Source organism: Saccostrea echinata, unplaced genomic scaffold (assembly GCF_033153115.1).
Source record: "Saccostrea echinata isolate AGI-Se365-2 ecotype Australia unplaced genomic scaffold, CSIRO_AGI_Sech_v1 ptg000080l, whole genome shotgun sequence".
Taxonomy (NCBI): Eukaryota; Metazoa; Mollusca; class Bivalvia; order Ostreida; family Ostreidae; genus Saccostrea; species Saccostrea echinata.
Window position 1 is genome coordinate 63,951 of NW_026889829.1, and position 23,135 is coordinate 87,085.

The 23,135-nt window shown below is 32.9% G+C and overlaps 2 protein-coding genes across 2 annotated transcripts in view; both read left to right on the top strand.

Moving 5' to 3' along the window:
• LOC133176650 (interferon-induced protein 44-like) overlaps nt 1-10,103 on the top strand; it is a 62,811-nt gene extending 52,708 nt beyond the window's left edge. Inside the window, exon 6 of the mRNA XM_061311750.1 lies at nt 9,538-10,103. Within this exon, the coding sequence (XP_061167734.1) occupies nt 9,538-9,845 (308 nt within the window). The 3' untranslated portion in view covers nt 9,846-10,103. The remainder of the gene's footprint in view (nt 1-9,537) is intronic.
• A 6,475-nt stretch (nt 10,104-16,578) lies between these two features.
• Nucleotides 16,579-20,202, top strand: LOC133176654 (interferon-induced protein 44-like). The gene is made up of 5 exons (XM_061311751.1): nt 16,579-16,611; nt 17,383-17,580; nt 17,828-17,974; nt 19,052-19,223; nt 19,494-20,202. The coding sequence occupies exons 1-5, from the start codon at nt 16,579-16,581 to the stop codon at nt 19,820-19,822; spliced, it is 879 nt and encodes a 292-aa protein (XP_061167735.1). The 3' UTR covers nt 19,823-20,202.
• Nucleotides 20,203-23,135: the final 2,933 nt, after the last annotated feature.

Below are 23,135 nucleotides of genomic sequence, written 5' to 3' on the forward strand. Positions count from 1 at the left end.
TTTCAACATAGGGTACCTGCCTTATTTCTGCAGAAAAAATGTTCAAAGACAATGAACTATTTGTGAACAGAAATCACTGTTTTTTACTTGCATCAGGAAAATTAATGGAAATAATGTATTCAATTACTTAATCTGGGTCTAACATAACATTAAGAATACTTTAATTCATAAGAAATTGTGTCATTAACTGTAGATTCCCATTTATACTATTTTTCTTCTAAGGGCAAATCACCCAATAAAACTGCCCTACAAATAGAACTCTTTAGTGTGCAGTGTTTAGAGCTTCCTTAAGTCATGGATTCAGCATTGAAAGGCCTAGCTCTTAATTATTTTATAAGAATTTTCTCCAATTTTTCATAGAAAATGAAAAAAAAATGTTTTATTTGCAAATAAGATGCTTTATAGTTAAAAATTTGATTTTAATGAATGCATAATATAAATATCTCATAAAATATGTGAAGTGACAAATAAATTATATATCTCGTATGAAGGTGATAAGCGTACCTTGATGTTTTGGACATAAAAACCATGTGTAAATGATATCGGTACCTGCTAGTTTTATTTTTTCTAATTCTTTGCATTTTAACAATTTGCGCATAAATGTATCTGTCAAATATTTCACAGGAACGTAGCATCGTTTTTTAAAAAAAAAAAGGGGGGGGGGGTTGGGGCAGCGAGAGAAAAAAATTCAACATACTCGAAAATCCTATTTCGTGGGAGGTGTAAGGGGGGAGAGTAGGTGTTCCATCTTTCAGTACCAAATTTTATTAATACATTACCCCGAATTGACTATACTGAAACAAAAAAGGGGGAGCTGCCCTTTCAGTGAATGAAATATATGTAGATAACGAACGGTATTCAAGCTCAAATGTCCATTAAACAATACAAATCTGGAGCAGAGCAAACACGGACCTCTAAAATGTCAGAGGTGGGATCAGATGCCATGGAGGAGCGAGCATCCCCTGCCGACCGGTCATACCCGCCGTGTGCTCCTTGTCATGATCGTGAAATACGGAAAAATCCGTCGACAATGAATCTTTTCAATCGTGAAAAATAAAGTTTGTAGTTTCAAGTCTGTAACAATGTTTTTTAAGGTGGAGAGGGGTTGAGCCACAGGAAAACATTCAGGATTTTTTTAAATGTTAAAAAAGCAAAATGTTTACAAGCAATAAAGGGAAATAGGCTGTTGACTATTTTACAAAACTTAAATTCTTAAAACTGAGAAAGGAGGGGGAGGGGGTGGTGTAATACTCTCATTTTCTTTTCTGCACGAAATATATTCTGTACAATACGATGAAGCGGTTCAACGCTACCACAGAAAAGTGTGGAAAGTGTGTGTTTGGGGGGGGGGGGGTGTCAGATTAAATAATACCATGCATACAGGTGTATCTGCAAAAGACAGATGAATCCAAATCCAAATCTTATGTAGAGAAAGAATACACATACTTTTACATGTACCGGTAAATACAATGTATAAAAATGTTTGTTTGTTTGTTTGCTTAGTTGTTTAACGTCCCTTCGAGAATGTTTCAATCATATTGAGACGCCAACACTTGCTGGCGGGGGGCTGCAAATTTAGACCTGTACTCGACACCTGCGGCTTTTGAGCAGAGAGAGATCTTTTTCGTGCCAGCATCTACTGCGACAAGGGACTTCGGTTTATACGGTTTTATCCTAAGGACCGGTCTCCACCTTATACAGTACGGAAATAATCCATACATTGTAAAAACAGTTTCGAAATGAGGCAAAAATAATAATTATATACATTTTTGTATGCTACGAAGAGATGCAAAAACAGATATATTCGAGGAGCCGTAACATATTTGGAGATTCGACCGTACATTATTTCGCCTACCACAATATCGAATGTATGCTTAAATCTTTGATAAAGTCCCAATATTTAATTACATTGTGACCCATATTTTTTTTTCTTGAAATGTTGGGTTTTCTTTGGTGATTATTCAGATTTTGAGCGCTTGAATCATTTCCTTTGATTTAATGTATTGTATAAAGGTATATGTTGCAAATTTCTCTCTGCTTTATAGGTTTAAAGACTATATGTATATATCTTCAAATCATTTTAATTCACCAACAGATTGAAGGGATATATAAGTATATCTATAGATGTAAACTCTCGAAGCTGTGGAGCTTTTCGACATCTGAGGATACATGTATGCGTACCTACTGGCACGGATATCGGCTTAATACCACTGATTTCGGTCACTGGAGGAGAGATTTTTTATACATGTATTTTCAAGAACAGATTCTTTATTTCCAAAATCTGCCAGCGTCCCCCTCTTAATTACCCCCCCCCCCCCCAATAGAATGAAAATTCTCGTGCCCTAAAAGATATTGATGATTTCTTTAAAAGAATAGATTGGATGGAAGTTTCTAATCTGAATTAAATTCAAACTATTCGGAAATTGAAATTATTATTTGTCTTCTGCATCAAGCGTATGAGAAAAGCAAATTTGGATTGAAAATTAACTTCAAGCTAGAATTTCAATCAATTTTTCTCAGACGTCCGACACGAATTCGCTTTCTATCACCAAATCATATGCGGCTTTTCCCCAACCAACTCAGAACCAGCAGCATACTTTGTACATATTTTAGGACTATCTTAAGATACGTCTTTGGATGTAAAACAAAAGCATCTTAGGAATATCTTTAGTTAAGATGTCGTAATTGGGGAGGGGGGCGTGGTCATGGGATCCGGTCCCCTTGGGATTTTTAGAGTTGTTGAAATGATATTAATAGTAAACCCAATCCCTCTAGAAAACACGGACCCCTGTTACAATGGCATAGAAAGTCACATACATTTATACATCTTCTGTATATCTATAAAGGCAAAGCGATTTAACACCCCCTCTCCCTCCAAAACGAAATAGCTATATAAGGTATGGATAAGTTTATGGTTTTTTATCCTTGCTTGACAATAATGTCTGAGTCTTCTTTTTTTTTTTTTTTTTGAGTGCGCGGCTCTGTACCCTCCTTCCCCCTCCGGAAAATGCCTGTATCCGCGCTTGATATGTATTGGTAATAATAAAATGTCTCAGAAATTTTATAAATAATCGCTATTCCTCGATTTTCATTTCAAATTTTTAATCAGGTTTGTCCATTCTTATCCCGTTTTCATGCATTGAGCTGTAATAGATATAATAGAGAAATAAAAAAAAAAAAAAACAGAAAAGAAAATCTATATGCAATTTTTTGAAACATATTTATGTTAATGGATAAGTCAATTTGAAAAAAAAAATTGAAGCATTCCCTTTTTGAATAACAATAAAAATTAACATTATAACATTGTGATATATTTATAATTCACATATAAGGAACAATTGAGATAAGTAATAAGATTTATTTTCAAAATGCCACTTCTTATGGTTGTTCGTCCCCAGATGTAACAGCCCCCCCCCCCCCTGTAGAAAGGTTGGAGGTAGTGCCCGTCTGCATCCGCGCCGTAGTCACGCTTATGAACGTTTTAACCTGCTACATGTTTCATTCATCAATTAATAAATGTATTCATTTATCACTTTCTCTTTTCTATTTGTACGGTTAAATGCATACATATACAGTGACACGGCACAGTGTCTACTTAATTGATTTAATTCATAAAAGAAATTAATATTTTTACAAAAACTATTGGATTAAATTATATAAGCTCTGTAAATTCAATATATTCTAGTTGTTTTCCTGGCACCAGCGCTTCTGATATCATTTAGATATGTCTTAGGATAAGCACATCGTCGTCTTGAAGTTAGGGCAAAGATAAAGGAAGTCTCCTAAGATAGGATAGCTTCGTTGCCCCCCCCCCCCTCTCTCCTCCCTATGATATGCCGTAAGCTCGTCCCAGGAAAGCTTCAAAAGCATGCCTGCAACTCTAGAAAAACATACCATTCTTTGACAAAGAGAGATAGAGAGAGAGAGAAATTTATGACGCCAAGTGCAAGGAAAAAAATATGAATATATATCTATTTTAAAATTCTATTGTTAATTGCAAATAGAGGAAGGTTCCTACAGGCATTCAGTTACATGTAATAGGAACCCATTTACTTATTTAAAATAAAAAAAAAACTCTAGGAAAGACAATAAATCAATTATTGTTATCAACATTATTGTATATATGTCGATATCATGTTACAATAACATTGATTTCATAAATGAAGTGTGATAAATTCATTTGATAGCTATTAGAACTTCGAAGATATAGTGACTAAAATAATTAAACTCTCTGATTGATCAAAAACAAAATTAGAAAAAAATATTGAACTTCTAAAGCGAAATCATTTGTAGGTGGCATTTTTAAAATTTTTTAGGAGTTTTTTTTTTTCTCCATCATTTGTCACCAATTGACCAACATCTCTCTCCTTCTAGATCTCTCTCTGCTTTATGACAGATTCAAAATGTTTGGAGGAAGGGAGGAGATTAGGGATGTGAGTCTGGAACTATATAAGCCAAGTATTCACATAGTGCAGTTTTGATTTATTAACTATGCTGTATTTATTATATAAAGGCATGGAATAAAATGTGATAATAATATACGTCATTATAATAGTGGTTGTTAAATGATTTTGGGGAATGCGAAAGAGAATCTAAAATTTTAATTTTTGCACTCAATATAATTATGTGAGTTGCAAATTTCGAATGTTCATTACGTCATACATGCACTGAGGTTTCCATCATCTCAACCCCTTAACAGCATACAATTCATCTAATTCTTGAAAAATATTCAATGACTAAATTAAATTACATGAAAGTTTATACCTGTATGAAATCCGGGAAATGGAGGGGGCTAAGTATCTCATTTTTGACTCATCTTCACGTACCTAAATTAATTCTTTTCTTCCTGTTCAACTATATCTACTTTTGGTTTCAGAATTACATTGTAATTAGTTATCAGTTAGTTGATCAATAGTCAGTTAGGATTTAGAGCTGATGAGGGAATCCGTACACCTACCCCTGGGATTTTCAGTCTTAAACTTTATAGAGTCAAATAACCTTCCCCCCAACCCCCTACGGAGAGGAAACGCAGAGCTTTCGGAATTCATAAAATGTACATGCATTTACAAGAAGGAAAGGGGTCTGTCAGTGTAACCCCTTTCTAGTTAATTTTGTATCATTCATTTGATTTATGCCCAATTCTTTTTAGATGCATGTATAATATCCTCTAGTCCCTTACAAAGTCTTGTATGATGTTTCCTTTTTTATTACATGTGCACTGCATGCACCGCTTGATATTGGAAAAAAAAAACATCTAGTTCAGAACATTAATAAAAATGTTAAAGTTCTGCCGGCAATTAATATTTCGTAGTAAATAAGGAAATTCTAAATACTAAATTTGGAGATTTTTCAAATTGGTGCGCTCATATCTCAGTCCTTATCCCAGTTTATATCAAATCAATGTATTTAAGAATAGTTTGATTTATATTAAGATTTGGGTTGTTAAGCGCAACATCTTGTAATTTTTGCTAACCAATGCAATGTAACATGCACCGCATGCACCAATCACCTTTTCCTAGTGAGTACTGAATCTATAAGTATTAGTATGCTGTCACGGTTGTTAAATTCCTGTTAAAGTACATCATTGAGGGAGTTAGCAAGATTCCAGTTCCCCAAGGCCAGGACTATTTCCCGAGGCGAAGCCGAGGGAAATAGTCCTGGTCGAGGGGAACTGGATCTTGCTAACTCCCTCAATGATATACTTTTAACTGTTTTATTATACCGAAACAAACGTAAAATTTAGAGGATTCGGATGGCGTGATTTCAAAGCAGGGATTAGCTCACTGAACTAACACACGGAGATAAGTCCATTCACATATCATACCAATGTAAAAGTAAAATCATTTCGGATAACCGGGAATTAGCTTTCGAAGGAGGGATTAGCTCATTTGACTAACGCACGGGGATTAGTCCATTCATAACGATTTCCAGGGAATTAGTCACATACAATAACTGCGATACAAACACTTCGTGGTCGTTTCAATTTGTAAATGAGCAGAAACTGTACAATAACTACAAAATATTAACAATACAGAAGTGTTTAATTTTAGCGATGATGGAAAGCTGTATGAATCACTCAAATTACATGACAGCGCTGTTACGTATTTACTCAAAATTTTAGATGAATTTAGGATAGAAGTGAACAGCGGCGGATCCAAAATTTTAGAAAGGAAGGAGGAGGAGAGCAGTTCACGGATGGTTTTCTTTGACAAAATAAAGAAAAGAAAAAATTGTCCAAACTCTAAAATCGTATTTCCTGGGTTAGGGATACTAGCTCATCATTAGTCCTGAAACTATGTGCCTGGTCGTTACGTGTGGATAAATTAAAAGTGTATACAAGTTAAGCAAACACAATTTACGAAAGCCAAAAAGAAAAAAAAAACAACTCAAAGTTGGGGGGGGGGGATGCCCGACGCGCGCCAGTATGTGCTGGATCCGCCTTTGGCTACTTCTTTACTCTTCCTCCCTCCTCTTTCATCAGATTCTGTTTGTTTTAGTTTCGAGCCAGGAATACTGTACATGTATGTGACGACCGGTGGATAACATTTCTCTTAGAATTCAATCTGCCAGAAACATTTTTGCTTGATACTATTAAAGAGTTTAGACTGTACACATTAAAAAAAAATCTTTGCTTGATTATAGCATAATCTATAGGAGTTTTGAAAAAAAAAATTAAACAAGGTTGATCAAATGCATTCTTAATTTCTGTTAACCATTTGTCATTTTTCCTTATTCTTTCTTCATATATACACTCAATATACAGTCACATGAATTTTTTTGAGTTTAAGCTAAAATTTCAGTTTCCTTGAAAGAGGCGGTCTGTCTAATTTTATGGGGTACATGATTTCACACCTACATGTAGGGCTTTCTTCCAAAAGTATGTATCTATTTTTTTTTCACCTTCTTTGGCATATTTTATAAATATGCATCCTTGCTTGCACTTATTCACATGGTTTATTTGTTTATCTTTGGAATTTTTTAAAAGTTAGTGTAGCATATGCACTCAGAATAGCACATAGCACCTGAATGGAATTAGCATCTAGCACCCGCATGGAAATATCTCTTACATGTAGCAACTGCATGAATGAACGTAATTTTGGATATTGACGCCCACATTACCCCCATATTTATGTACATGTATAGTTCTGTACTGTGATATACAGCTTTCTATATTCATTTGTCTACTAAATTATATATACATATATTAATTTCAGAATATATTTACTGAAACCTTGTTCTTTTTTTTCAATGAAGAACGTTCTTTTGAAAAATAAACTAAGATTAGAATAATAGTATATTTACTGAAAAATTGAAAAGGGGGGCTAATTTGAAAGGGGGACTAAACCAACCCCCACCCCCAAAAAACGTTTGGGGACTATGCCCCAATTTTCAAAGTCTATATTATGTCTATCTTTGAAAAAATAAGTTTGGGAGGCTGCCCTCTCTAGCCCTCCCTCCGGTTCCGACGCCTATTACAAGTTTATTACGCATCGCTTCGTATCATCAATATTTCACATTATCAATTTCTATAATGTAATATTAAGAAAGACTTTTTTGGGGTGGGGTGGGGGTTAATTTTTATTTATTTCTTTCCTTGGTGTTTTTTTTAATTCATTTAACTATAATTTATTCATTTTGAGGGAAAGTTCATCCTAACTTAAAAGATGGAACAAAAATTCTCAAAAAACATGGGGCCAAAGTATACTTGTAGTTTGAGTAAAAAATCAATCCATTTCACTTGATAACCAGTAAATAATGAATCAGTTTTACATGATTTCTCGTAATTATGCGTAGAGAGGTTTGTAATCTATATAGAAAAGGAGAAAATATAACGCATTAAATTATATGACAATTCTACATTGTAAATACATTCAACTATGGAAACCTATGTTATTGTTATACAGTACTTTTTGTAATGACAAAATGTACTGCCATGGGGGGTTGTGTATGGACTTTTGTTGCGAGGATAAACATGGCAGTGCATGTCCATAAAAGATTTATATTTTCTTTTCAAAGATTTGCTTTTGTATTATAAAATGCATGTAATGAATTATAATATCTAATAATATCTATTTTCATGAATGTAAATAAAGGAAGAAAAAGAACACTATGGAAACCTAGCTCTTTATATCTGTTCTATAATGCTTTTTGTTTGGCCAAATGCCATTAAAATCATCAGCCTTTGTAAGTTCACTTATTATTAAAGTAGTACTATCAAGGAACGGCATTGATAAAAAAGGGTGTTGAAGTTCTTTTATTATTTTCCTTAATCGGCAAAAATTACGAAAAATATAAAACAAGCCGAAAACTAAATTTTAGGTGGAGAGCAAATTGGCTTGAGGGGTAGTCACACTTTATAGCTTTTAAGCTCTGTATGATCTCTCGAAAATATTGGCTTTCTTTAGTAGAAATCCTTCTCTAGATCCAGTTTTTCCTGGGGACTCCCCCTCTAAAACCATTTTCCCGGGAAATACTTGAGGGGGGGGGGGGGTCTGGGGGTCTACAGTACAAAGTCGGTACTTTTGCTGGTTGGAACAATGTTGAGGTCTACATGAATATTTTATGTGTTTGAAGGGTCGAAGAAGGTTTTGATTAAAACTATGTAAATTAAGATTCACGACGCTATCACCAAGCCCCCCCCCCCCCCCCCCCCGCCTGTGTATGACGAATGATGACCCTTATTGTCAACACACATAGCGCACGTTCTTACAGCGCACCGTAAAAATGATTGAAAACAGAAGATGTGTTTCCTAACTTTGTTTACATCTCTTTTGTGGGGCATAAGCAAAACGTCCTCTGTCGGATAACACATCGTCCTCGCAAGGTTAACACAGCGTCCTCTCAAGCTTAACACACCGTCCTCTCACGGTTAACACACCGTCCTCGCAAGGTTAACACACCGTCCTCTCACGGCCAACACACCGTCCTCGCAAGGTTAACACACCGTCCTCTCACGGCTAACACATCGTCCTCGCAAGGTTAACACACCGTCCTCTCACGTTAACACAACGTCCTCTCACGTTAACACAACGTCCTCTAAAGCATAGTGAATAAATCATGCTTTAATTTTCAAAATACAACATAATGCAACCCCCCATCGTGTATCTAGTGCCAAACCTTATAAATATACCAAATCTTGAAAAAATATCTCAATTAGAAAGTATAGTCCTCGGAGGAATGTGGGGTGTCATAGTCCTCGAATGGTCGGTGATGCATGTGAGGGTGTGTGTGTGTGTGTGTGTGTGTGCACAAAGTAAGATCCTTCTCTAATTTTTTCTGATATCCTATACATGTATAATTATACATATCAATACATTGGTGCTTGCTTAGAGCTATTTTACAATAAATTAATTAATCATCATGTGAACGAATCAAGTTTTAATTTAATATTTGTCAATCCTCAGCCAGAATAAAACTCGAAAGCTTATATTATAGTTGATAGATCTAATATTTTTTTCCAAACATAATATACAAACTTAATAAAAAGGTAATTAATGACATCTGTGATGAAGTTTTTAAGTATTTTCTTCAATGCAGACTTGCCACAAGTTGTTCTCTTGACCAAACTAGACAAAATATGTCCAGATGTGGATGAAGATATCAAAAACACATTTTCGAGTTCTGCCATTTCTGACGCCGTGGAGAGAGTGGCGGAAATGATGGGTCTTCCCCGTGGTCACGTCCTTCCCGTGAAAAACTACGAAAGTGAGACCAAGCTGAAAACAGGGGTGGATATTTTAGTGATGGATGCTCTCCAACAGTGTCTGGATTTTGCAGATGATTTCATGGATGAACAATTAGACAAAATAGCCTCTGAGGGAAAGAAGACGAGAGAAAAAGATTGAAATCCCGTACAATCTTTGTGAATTGCATTTATTCATTTTTTATTAAAGCTACAATTTACTTTAATGTACTGTGCATATTTTATTTGAAGCAAAATATTTTACAGTGAACAGTTTTGGAACAATGGGAAGATGCAAGATGTTCCTAAAGCTGTATTGTAAAACTCTTATAAAGGTATTTTTGAATGTATTTTAGATACTAGTAAGAGCATGACTGTTGAAAATGCGTCAGCTTTTATAAGAATCAAATGTACATTTTTAGAAAGTAATAATAAATATATTTTGTCTTCTGATGCCTTCGTTATCATTATGGTCCTTTCTGAAAAAGATTAAGACATGCCATTAAATACATGTACCATGGATTTTATGTAGAAAACAATTAAAGAAAAATAATATGAAATGATTTAGCCTTAAATTTTAATCATTACAATGTCAAGTTGGAAAACGAACTACTTGTAAAAAAAGACAATTTATTGATCAATAAGCTGGAAATACAAATTATGTAGAATATATTCCTAATTCCAAAGCGAAGTCGGACGGTAAAATGTCAAATGCAATGAATCATATGTCCAGGGGCGTCGGCAAATATTTCACATTGGGGAGGCGAACAGGATCGAAAAGGTGGGGGAGGGGGGTCCTAACTAACTTTCTGTGACAAAAACTAAAGTATTAAAATTTCTGCCAAAATCTTGATAATTTTCCCTTTAAGTCAATAGCTTATGGAGGACAGGTATAATTATGCTGATTAAAAAAAGAACAATTAAATATGCAACAACAACCAAAAAAAAATGTGTTTTAAGTTACATATAATAAAACAAAACTGGGTCAATTTTAAATAGCAAGGAGAGAGTTTGTTTTAATTTTTTTCCGAAACGGCATAGAAAGAACTTGGAAGGGTTTATGACAAGGTAAAGATTAAATACATATAATTTTCTATTATTGTATAATATTTATTGTTACCTGCCGAAAGAATGTATAATTATGAAATTTAAGATGAACAGGGGGATAGTTCCTCATAATACCTCCATTTTTGAAATGCAGAAATACGTATGACATTATAAACATCAACTGAAGTTGTTTAAATAGTAATTTTACCCAGTATTTTGCATTAATTTAATAGCTTACAACTTTCACTCATCAAAGATTTCCTAACACTGATCTACCGATTGGTTAGACAATGAACAGGCCTGTTATACGCGGGTGAAGGTGTCAGGAAGTGGGGGGGGGGGGGGGGGGGGGCTCCAATTTTTTTCCCACTTTCACCACTTGTTTTTTGAGAATAGTCTTTTTGCTTAAGTTTTGATTATGTAATAATTCATTCATTTAGACGCCGCTTGCCCCCCCCCCCCTTTCATACACACTTTTTCTTGCTGTTAGGTCGATCTCGGACAAATTCCAGCATTTGAAAAGAAAAAAAAAATAGAGAACCCGCACCCCTCCCCCAAAACATAGAACTTCCAAAAAACGTTGCTAGTTATGGGCCTGAAGAAGAATTTGTGGGAAACTTGCAAGTAGCGATGGATACCATGCTTATTGTTTACACATGCCAGGTATCTATTTTAGGTATATATATACGTACATCCCAATTTGCGTCTTTGTAAACAAACAATAGCTTTCTCACTTTGCCCCTCCATTGACCACAGATTGCCGTTATTCTTGCCGCTCCATTGACCACAAATATCGCCATTACTAATTTTGTTATTCTGTATTTTTCATTAAAAATTAATTTTTCTATTTTTTTTTTTTCAAAATTATTGGGGCGGAGACCGCCACCCCTGCCGCCCCCTATCCGACGCCCCTGATGTCATATTTATACATTCCTTATTAGGGTTTACATAGTTTCGTGATTAAAGTTTTTATGTTTTGATCATTCACTAGAACTGTTCAAAGATTTGCATCTTCAACATTTGGTGCTCCAATATAACAGCAAAACTGGACAACACAAGCACCATAGTGTGTAAATAAGAGGGGGGGGGGGGATAAGCAAATTTAAATGAGCTTATATTATAAGTAAAAGTGCTATTTAAGTCGGTCCAGTGATTGATATGCAGCATTGGTCATTCTAGCAGAATGAAGGTTAGACGAATATAATTCATATACATATGCATTTATTTCTGTGAAAACGTTGAAGAAATTTATTATAATTTATTTTTTTTATCTCGCTATCATGATTTTTTTAAGGTTATGTGAGGAGTCATGTGGCAATCGTTCTTTATTTTTTTTAAATCCATTCGAAATTTAGTTTTTTCAATAAATAATATCAAAAGCAACACCACAAAACACAAGGAAAGTGAATGCTTTTTTTCTCTATTTTTTAAGTTTTTGAGAAGTGTTTACTACATATCGCGATGGAATAAAAAGGTTTTTAAACTAGTGAACCCAAAAGCTAGTCCTATTTGCTCATATATTGCCTGTATCTTATAAATAATATTTATTTATCTCATTCAACTTGAAATTCAAAAAAAAAAAAACAACAAACAAACAAACACCACACAGTGTAACGCATCTGTTTCATATTTGGATATTTTGCTTACGAAACCCACAAATAGCATACTAACAATTAATCGTCAGAATGAAAGTGGTGTTTTCAAAATTCTTTCGCCAACTTCCTTTATTTATGTAGCAATATACCATTATCACGTACATGTGGAGTTTATCGAAACGGAAGATCATGGTCTACATACGAACAATTTCTAGAACGAGGCATGCTATAATAAATAAGTTGATAATACAAAGATATCCAAAATCTTGCTTAAATTCAATCTTTGAAATTCTATGGTCGATGTAATGACCTTATTAGCAAGTACAAGCTATCGTTAAGTCGAGTGAGGTCATTTATTTCACAATGAATACTCCATTGGTTTTCGGTATACCCGATCATCAAAAAAGCACAGGGCGGGTGTGACCGGTCGACAGGAGATGCGTACTACTGCATAACTCCTGATCCTAGCTATCAAGGTTTAGAGGTCCATATTTGCTCTCCTTCCAAGTTGTATTGTTCCAATGGATTTTCGAGCTTGATTACTGTTCGTGAACAAATTAAAGGTGAAAAAAGGAACAATGATGAATTTCATCAATCCAGTAAATAAAACTAATCGTGAAAAGGGCAAAAACAAGGACCACTGAAAACACCAGAAGTTGGATCAGGTGTCTAGGAGTAAGCATACCCTGTCGATCGTGAGCACTATGTATTGATCAGATATACGTAGTAAACCGCGGTCAAACTGGGTACAAAAGCAATGACCTAACAATTAATCGGAAACATTTCAGACAAAATTTCAGACGACCTATAAATTGTATTTACAAACAAAGTTCATTTTAACGTCCGTAAAATTTGCGTAAAGCTGACTTTAAACAGGGTTGTTGAAATCCTTATAACATCAACGCATTTGTCAAGAGCTTACCTCGGTTTAAAAATTGATTGTACTTAGACCTTGCTATTGCGTATCGAATCAGTAAGAACTCGTACATACAATATGTATGTGATGTTTGGATATTAATACACAAATAAGGGAAGTTGATCAAATTGCATTTCTGATCACATTTATAGTGCTATTCGTCATTTGAAAGAACTTTCAGGTACATTGTAGCTATTTTCAATAACATAAAAATATAAAGAGTTTTACAACTGTATAATCTATTTTGTTAGATGCTTTTAGAAAAATATATAACTCGCTATTGTGTAAATAGATAACTGGGATTTACGTTACTGCCTAATTTTACACAAAGAACAAAATGCTCAAAATCTTATATAAATTCAACCCTAGAATTCAAAGAGCACCAGGTAAAGTGTCTAAAAATTTGCACAAATTCAAATGCATTATTTTTATTTTGATTCTGAAATTGTGTTAACCAGAAAATATTTGAATGAATCAAAGCGAACGTTGATTTTGCTTCATTTTTGTTAAGCTATAAGACATGAATTCACTAATTTCGTCAACTGATGTCAGAGAGGAAGGTGAGATTATCTTGTTTATTATCTCTTCTTTCTGTTCTGAGTGTATTTTCTCTATAAAGATGAAATTTTACACGTTGAAAATTACCAGTATGAAGTTACTCCTAAACTGTATTTATCAAGGTATTCTATTAAGTTTAATTATTCTGATTATGGAATGGTACAGTAAAAATTCATTTGTCTAATCCGAATACCACCGGTCTAAATAAATTGGTCGGATTATATGTACAACACTTCGGAGTAAATAGCAACTGAATTCTTATAAATTCACTAAATTTTTTTTATCGTAATAGATAAGATTTCGGAAATAACAACATCCAGATTTATTTTATTTTCATCTAAGGTATTGTCAAACTTCGAAGCATTTAGCCTCCTGTTGTAAACTGTTAGAGGAAATCATTTTTAAATCCAAAATTTTTATTTAAAGATATTATTGATATAAGAATATTTTAATGAATTGAAGAACCAACGATGTTAAAATTATGGTCGGGATCGGGCAAGAGAGGGGGATAAATTTTGACATTTGAATACATTTGTCCTTATTTAGGGAAAACATTCTCCTTGAGTACATAGCTATTGGCTACAATTAGCCTTACTAACTTAGAAAAATCTCTAGGAAGTGAAAATCAAAACATATTTTGCAGGGCGAGGACTGGGCCACAATAAGTTTATAAGTTTTAAGAAGATCTTTTTTAAATATATTTTTTATAAAAAATGATAGGATTATTTCAAATATATAAATATACTACAGAGTGTATATACAAAAAGAAATAAGAAAATATTTAATAAATTAGAAGACTTCTGTTACTTCCACACATACCGTATTAACAAATATATGTAGATTTTATAAATGATGACTTGACAAATTAAATGGTTGGATATTTAGGTTTAAGCTATAAAACACGACGGAGACACCATGCAGTGATTCTTATTCTATTTTTTTCAAAATTATTTAACTATATATTTAAGTGCATCTGTGCCAAATTAATGACTTATGTTAGTTATGAAATAGACCTTAAATTGTTATATATCCCAAAACTCTTCATAAAATAGTGATTAAAAAGAATTAATTCAGTAATATTTATGATGTTAATTACGTAACCCCCCCCCCCCCTTTTCAGCCCGCAGACAAAATAATTTATTTGTTGCAAAATAAGACTTTCAAAGATTCTAATTACACTGAAGTATCTTTAAATAGATGAAAATTTATCAATAAATGCAAACTAAACTTAAAATAGGTAAAAATACAGAATTATGATCACAATGGTAGGCCATAGAATGCAACGCAAAATCGAAAGAAGGTGATATTTAAAAAAAAAAAATTCAACATTTTTAGAGAAGTCATTTTCCAAGAATCAAGAAATGAAAACATGTCAGGTAAGCTTAATATATATTATCCCCAGATACATGTACGAACTTAACAAGGGAGACTTTTATGTTTTATAAGTTAATAATAGTTTCCTTAATTTGATCAGGAAATAATTCAGACAATTTAGATATCTTTACATAAGATTATTCCCGTTTTAATATCGTTCAAACAGGGTGTCAACCGCTGGCCTCTCAGTACTGTTATACCTAACAATGTAGAACGACAAACAGTAATCTGAGAGTTACCGGTCAACCTTGTCCTATGTATCGTAAACGTTAATACGTTCTATTTCCGTTAGTGAACTCTTCAAAATTAGAGGCGCGTTTAGTCGTCTGACTGGGACAGCATGGCGTGGCGGATAATACAAACATGCCAATCTCAATCCAATTTTAAAAGTTAATGTATTTGTCATTCCAATTAAAGAATAGAAGAACTAAAAGACATATGTAAGAGAGCGAGAACCCTAAATTGATAATCCATTAATAAAAAATACGACATTTCCGAGGCATGTGTATTGTATTTAGATGTACCATACGATAAATAGAAACATACGATCAACAATAGATATAAATTGATATCGTTGTCATACCTACTCTTGGTGTTTATAAAGTCCACAACAATAAAATATTTCATTTGCATTTTCTTAGGAACTGTTCATTGACATTCAACATATTGTTTACATGTTTATGTTACGTTTGTCCCAGAAATCCCGCGAGATTTGTACATTTTCCGACTTTTTCACAAAAGAGCGCACTAAGAAGTATAACTATTCCATAGTGGAAATAGAACGCATTGTTAAAATCTTATTGTACTAACATACCCCATGTGTGGGCTTTAGTGAAAATAAAAGTTTCAAGTTTCAAAACAAGTTTTTACTTTGTGCTTGTTTAGAATCTTGCAAGCAAATAAAAAAAAGAACAAAATACAACCCGAATATGTAAAAAAAAAATAAGTTGATAGGAATCTTACATCTTAAATGTTTATTTTAGAGGAAACAAGACGAATGCATTCTGACAAATTTTGGAGAGAACCACCTGAAGGGAGTAATGAGGTAAAACTTGTTGAATGGACATCTTAATGATGGATTCATTCCCCTTCTAACATTAGAGAGGCTTGGGCACTGTTTTGAATTTAATATTTTCTAAAAGTTTTGGTATAATATCATGACGCACATGTTTCTAGAGTATTTCAGACCTATATATTATTTAAGCTTGCTTAGAAACTTCTTTAATCTGAAAATAAATATTAAACTGCGAGTTTGTGGACGCGTTTGATTGACAAACATCCTTGAATATCCACGATGTAAAACATTATCCTTAGTATTAAAAAAAGGAGGGGGAAAAAAAGCATGTTTCTAGAGCATTTCAGACCGATATATTATTTAAGCTTAGAAATAGAAACTTAGAATAGAAATGGGAGAAAGCAATATCAGTGAACCAGTATTTGTAAGTTCATGTTCAGTGATGCGTGCAGCTAGCAAATTGAACACACCAGGTAAAGCGTAAACTTTAACAATGAAGTGCTCGTGCCCATGTTTACAAACGGAGGTGTTTGATGTGATGCTATGAAGATAATTGAAGTCATTGAATTTTAAAATTTTTTATGTAGATTCTAGTCATTAAACTGAAGAAATTTTTTGGAATGAAGGGAGAAATTTAAGTTGCCAACAAACGGCAGTGTAACTGTATCAAGGCTCCTTTTACATATTTTGAGAATCGAAATATATTCAAATCAAAAATATTTATGTTTACTGATAGACATGTATTTGGCAAACTGTTTAAATGATTGAGTAAGGCGCCTTAGCGCGTTATTAAAATTTGCTTGCACACATCGTTGCAGAATTACATCTTTAAAAAAATAAAAATTCAATTTGCTTACATTTACATTTTTAACTTACCTTTCTGCAAACATGTTTTAAAATCTCTGTTTTATCCTTTGGGTAAGTTACAATTAATGGAAGAGCCATTCCAATAGCTGATACCATAAAGCTCTTCAATGTGAGCGTTAATTATGATTTTCTCTTTTGACATTGCACTTGCATGGCCTTTATCGTATCAGACATAACAATGTAAAAATCATATTTAAACTTTTTAACTTCCCTGTCCATATTAGCTTTCCAAACAGTTTATAAGAAAAATACATGAACTGTGTAAATATATACAATATGAATAAATAATATCAGCAGTGTTTATGCATTTATGAACATCTTGTTTAAGACCTTTTTGAATCTGAAGAAATTGCTCGTCGATTACAAACCAGTGAGAGAAACAAATGTATCTGCAGCAAACATTCTTCTTGTTGGACAAATTGGCGCGGGAAAGTCCAGCTTTTTCAACTCTGTCAACTCGGTTTTTCGGGGGAAAATCACCAGTAAAGCCTCCAGTGGGAGCTTTGAGCACAGTGTGACAACAGCAGTATGTTTCCAACACAGCTTTTACTCACCTTGAAATTAGAATATTACTTAATCAAAATGGTTAAACGGAAAACTTTTACTTTTTTTAAAAACAACACTTAAATGCAAATGTAAATTTATAAAATAAAGATTCTCTATAGAGATAAACAAGCAATACATGTAAAGGATAGAAAGGCAATTGAATACTTATCTTTACTTCATTTTTTTTTTAAACTTAATCAATAATAATCATCATCCTGTTATTTTAGTTCAGAAAATACAAAATCAAAGATTTCACGTCAGGAAAATTCCTTAACCTTCGCTTGTGTGATACAAGAGGCTTTGAGGACGAACTTGCAATGGATATACAAGAAATAACTTATATCTTGGATGGGAATGTCCCGGATCAGTACCAGGTTTGCTTTGATATAGGCTTCTTTCAAAATTTCAAAAAAGTTAAATTCAAACGTTTATATATATATAAATATATATATATATATATATATATATATATATATATATATATATATATATATATATATATATATATATATATATATATATATATATATATATATATATATATATATATTTGATATTATAGTTTTTCTTCTGTTCTTTGTATTTTAAGAGTAGTTAATTATTAGTTCCAAAAATATGTGCGCAATTGATGACATGCACTTCAAGTTAGTCGAGAAATGCAGGAATCTTCTGTATTCATATTCTTTTTTTTTTATTTTAAGCAGGATTTATTAAAAAGGAATGTCAAAAATTCACAATTTTCTAAATTCTATACTCATCTTATGTAAAGACTCACATGGATACTGTTCGCAACATACAATGATTGTAAGACCTGCTGCTGTGTGTAAGCTTTCTGTAAAAGGTTTGATATAAGCTAGTTTGTTTTAAAGATAAAATCCTAAATTTTATTGTCATGATCATATGTCAAGTTATAAGATGTAAATGTTAGAATGCATATTTAAGAAAATTACTTATTATTTTATATCTTAAATGATCAATGCAAAATTGCAAGATTAAAACATTCATGTAATTTTGATTAAATGGTCAAGTGACACCTTCCATGAAAATATTACATATTGTAATATAATGTTCCCAAGAAGTTTTCATTGAAGTATTGATACTTTAATAAGTTTCTTTACAAAAAAAAAAAAAAAAAAAAAAAAAATGCAACACCCAATAGTAAAATTTATATTCTTTATTATTATAAGAAACTCAAATATCTATTTTGAGATCAACGACGGAGAATTGTAGGTAGAATTAAAACTGTTTTCTTTAACAAAATGAGTTTAAAGATGACCAAGTTTAATTATTTACGAGTGTTTCATATTATTTGAATTAAAAAAAAACTGCAGGTGTCTGTAGTGTCAAAAAAGCCTAGTCTTTAATATATTGTGGGGAATGATTGTGCAAAGTGTTGAAAACTCGGACGTTGTTTGCAGATTTCAAAATTACTTTAATCATCGCATTTGTAGTTCAATCCAATGGTACCAATTACACCAGATAGCCCTAGGTTTATTAGAGGCCCGGATCTAACTGATAAAATTCACTGCGTGGCTTTCGTTGTGGATGGTAGCACTATTGACGTCATGCCTGACAAAGTTCGTAAGCAGATAAAAGATCTACAAGTCATATTAAACCAGAGAAGTACGAAATATTTAAAACATGTAGATACACATAATTTCATGATTATATGAAAACAATAAATTTGCACGGCGAAATAGTATATCATTCTGAACTTTTATGAATAGCTGTTGCTTACATTAAAAAAAAAATTCAAAAAAAAAAATCGAAACATTTATTTTACATGTTCTCTAATTATTTATATCAAAGGGTAAAACTTTATTTAAAACCCTTAAACATTACCAATTATTGTGAATATTCCAAATGACATTTTATTTTTTGTTATCATATTAGACCTGCCACAAGTAGTACTAATGACCAAACTAGACAAAATATGTCCCGATGTGGAGGAAGATATCTCAAACACGTTCTCGAGTACAGCCATTGCTAACGCTGTAAAGAAAGTGGGAGAAATGATGGGTCTTCCACGTGGTCATGTTTTTCCGATAAAAAACTTCGAAAAGGAGACGAAGCTGACTCTAGGTGTGGGCTTTCTCCTGATGGACGCTCTACAACAGTGTCTGGACTTCGCAGATGATTTCATGGATGGACAGCTTGACAAGATGGATTCCGAGGGAAAAAAGACAAGAGAAAAGATTGGATACATGTGTACTTTGTCTTAGGTTTAAATTTGTCATAAAAACTACTACTTATATAGACCTGGTCTGTAGTACACAAATTCTATTTTGGAGGAGGTCGTATTAACCTCATGAGAAGATGGCTCACGGAATCATTCAGATTTTTTTTATAATCAGCATTTGAATGCTATTGAGAGGAAATTGACAGTGCTTTATGTTCAAATCACAACCACCTGAACTGTGTTCTTATAAATGATTACTGGTCTTTTTTAACAATAGGAAAAAATGTTGCCAACAAAGTAACCCTAACAATATTCATAAAATGGCTGCTTAGGCAAATATTTGGGAATGTCATCTTGTTTTTTTTTAGGGAAACCATTGTGTAGCATGAAGATTCGATGCGAGAACAATGTGTGTTTATAATGATTACACTTATAAACGCATTTTAGTGTTCATATATATTCTGGTTCTGTAGCCATAATAGATTTTGTTAAATCCAGCCTGAACCCGGTCACTCTCACGCATTAACAAACTCTGATATTCTAAAGGGTCGAACATTTATCATGTTTGAATGCCATCGTTGTCTAATACAAAATTGATTGAAAATTTTACTCAAGATTAAATGGAAGCTCTTTATTCGAATATTAAACATCATACCTCACAAACAATGCCTTGTTCAGAATGGGTTTTGTAACATTGAATTCCTTTGAGATGAAAGAAAATTAATGCTTACCACTGAATAGGTTTTACACACCATATGTACATATACTTGTCAGTATTTCCTCATGTGCTTACACATATCAATAAATAAACTTCCAGTGGTATTTTTCTATAGTCCAAAAACTGTAATAAAAGTATTGAATATTCATAAACATGAATTTGTGACGCACAGCCATAATTACAAGATATCTTTTAAAAAAATGAAGTGCTTCTCTTTAAGTTTATAAAAATGGGAACGGTGGTTGCATACCTAAAACACCCAGATTTGGTTTTAAAAAAGGGGGCAATTTCTGTCTTCAGATGGAGTGCATCTTAACATTGTGTGCTGACTTGCTTATTGCAGACAAGTACTCACAGTACTGAGTTGATTGGGAAAATTCAGGCTAAACCAGTTCAGTTAGGTTAATCATAAATCTTTCTACTTACTGTTGCCCAATTAAGTTTAAATTTGAAACAGAACTTACAAATACTTTACTTGAGTATTTTTTTTAAAAATAGACCCCTTTTTGTTTTCATAGCAACACAAATTTGCATAAAAACAGCACATTTCCGATGTTAAACTGTGTAAAACTATGGAAGTTTTATATATGGTGTGGTCACGATAGCCTAGAGGTGATGGGTTCGATTCGCGTTCCTGGCTCTGCGTCAAACCTTAGACTTAACTGAGGTAGTGACTGTTTCTTCGCCAAGCGCACGGCATCAGAAGTGAAAGTCACGGGTCTTTCGATTACTGGATAAGACCTTAAAAATTCGAGGTCTCGTGTCACGGTACGATAAAGAAATAAATTTAAATTTGAAGCCGTTCACCGATATATGGTGACGTCTCTATATGAGTAAAAAATTCTCGAATGGGACGTTAAACGGCAAACAATCAATCAACCTATATATGGTGAATTGTTGTTAAAAATACTGCATTAGATCTGAATGAACTTTTAGCGATACTGGTCAGAGACCTGAAAAACTTGTGAAACAGTCAGTTGTCCGTGTTCCATCCATATGTCTGCCTTCCTGACTGTCCACTTATCTATAAACATTTTTTTTTCAAAATGCCACTTCTCCTACAATTTCAAAAATACATGTAGGTACACTGTACTTAGATACACGTTTTTATTTACTGGTTTTTGATTTCGACAAACGGTGTTGCCATGGTAACTGATTATAAAAAATTCTGTGAAATTCTTTCAAAATGCTAATTACTCCTTCAGTTTTGGTCCAGTTTTCAGTAAGACTTGGTACATACGTACAGTACACTGTAGTGCAATTTACCAAGTACACACCAGTAGTGCTTCAGCCTTATCAGAAATTTCTGGTTTATGATATGAATTATAGCTACCAAATTTATACGGTATATCCTGGTGTGTTTGGACAGTATACCCTTTATAAACAATGATATTATTTTTTTTGTATCAATGTGGTGTTGGCAACACAGTTCATATGATATTTTTTTCTTTCCAGTGAAATAGCATGTCACAAGCAGAATTAAATTATTTAATCTCAACATTTGTAAAATTAAACAATACAAAGAGCTAAGTCCACGAACCATAAAAAATGGCCTCTTCTCAAAAATTAATGTAATGTTTATTATAGATAATGTAGATGTTTAGCTTTTCATAATCGTTTTCCTTTTTTCAATATCTATTATACATTTTGAAAAATAGATATTGCAATATGACAGTGTTTTGATTGAAAAATGTAATAGGAACGTTTTTGTAATGTAACGTCGCGTCAAAGAGCGATAGAAATGACTAAAAGTTTGTGATTACAATGTACCCATATACGAATATAAGACTTGAAATTGAATAATTGGCGATAGTTATTTATTTAATCAACATCATTTAATTTACAATCATAATTAAAAATAGCAGATGAAGGTGCTCATTTAATATACCGGTCAATTCTGACTGGATAGAATTAAATAAAAAATCTGTGGAAAATGACTTATGAAAATGTATTTTTAGATCCATGAAATAGTAAAAATTTGAAACTTTTAAAAATCTCTATCTAAATAAATCATCTGAGATGATCGGGCATTCGGTGGCTAACAACTTTTGACAGGTTATCAAATTGTTGCAAATAAACACTATAAAAATAGAAACAGAGACTGTTGATTGTGCTTTTTGTGAACAAGGATGAATACAGATACAAAATAAAGCCCCAATATATCCTATTATAGTATTTGTAAGTCTTGAGAAGACTTTAAAAGTTAAATTTGTTATATTTTGCAAGTTTTTGGCCGATTGGCATTGCTGCATATAGCCCCTTTCTTCAAAATCCTTATATTTACCTCACATTAATTATTGTCCACAATATGACATTGTCAGAATCTCGCAAAGATGTGATTAAAGGGTAAAAATAGCCATTTTTTTTAATTTTCAGGATATTATTGGAAATGCGGTTGAATGGTTCACTTTGTTATCGGAAATTTCGGTTTTAGTTATCGGAAACAAAGGTTGTCATAGGTTAGGAAAAATCTAAAGAAACAACAGAAATCTTAATTAAATCTAAATATTTAAAGTGGTAAAAACACAATTCTAATTTTTGGATATCATTTGTCTCTTTTTAGAATATGTAACTTTAAGAAAAGGAGTGTTTTTTGATCATGAATGTTTTAGCATTTCTCATAATCACTGAAATGTGT

Excerpts from the sequence above, each read along its gene's own strand:
- LOC133176654 (XM_061311751.1), top strand. The coding sequence starts at position 16,579 with ATGGGAGAAAGCAATATCAGTGAACCAGTATTT. Across the intron at positions 17,975-19,051 it reads ATGTCCCGGATCAGTACCAG|TTCAATCCAATGGTACCAAT; the intron begins GTTTGCTTTGAT and ends TCGCATTTGTAG. Across the intron at positions 19,224-19,493 it reads AGTCATATTAAACCAGAGAA|ACCTGCCACAAGTAGTACTA; the intron begins GTACGAAATATT and ends TTATCATATTAG.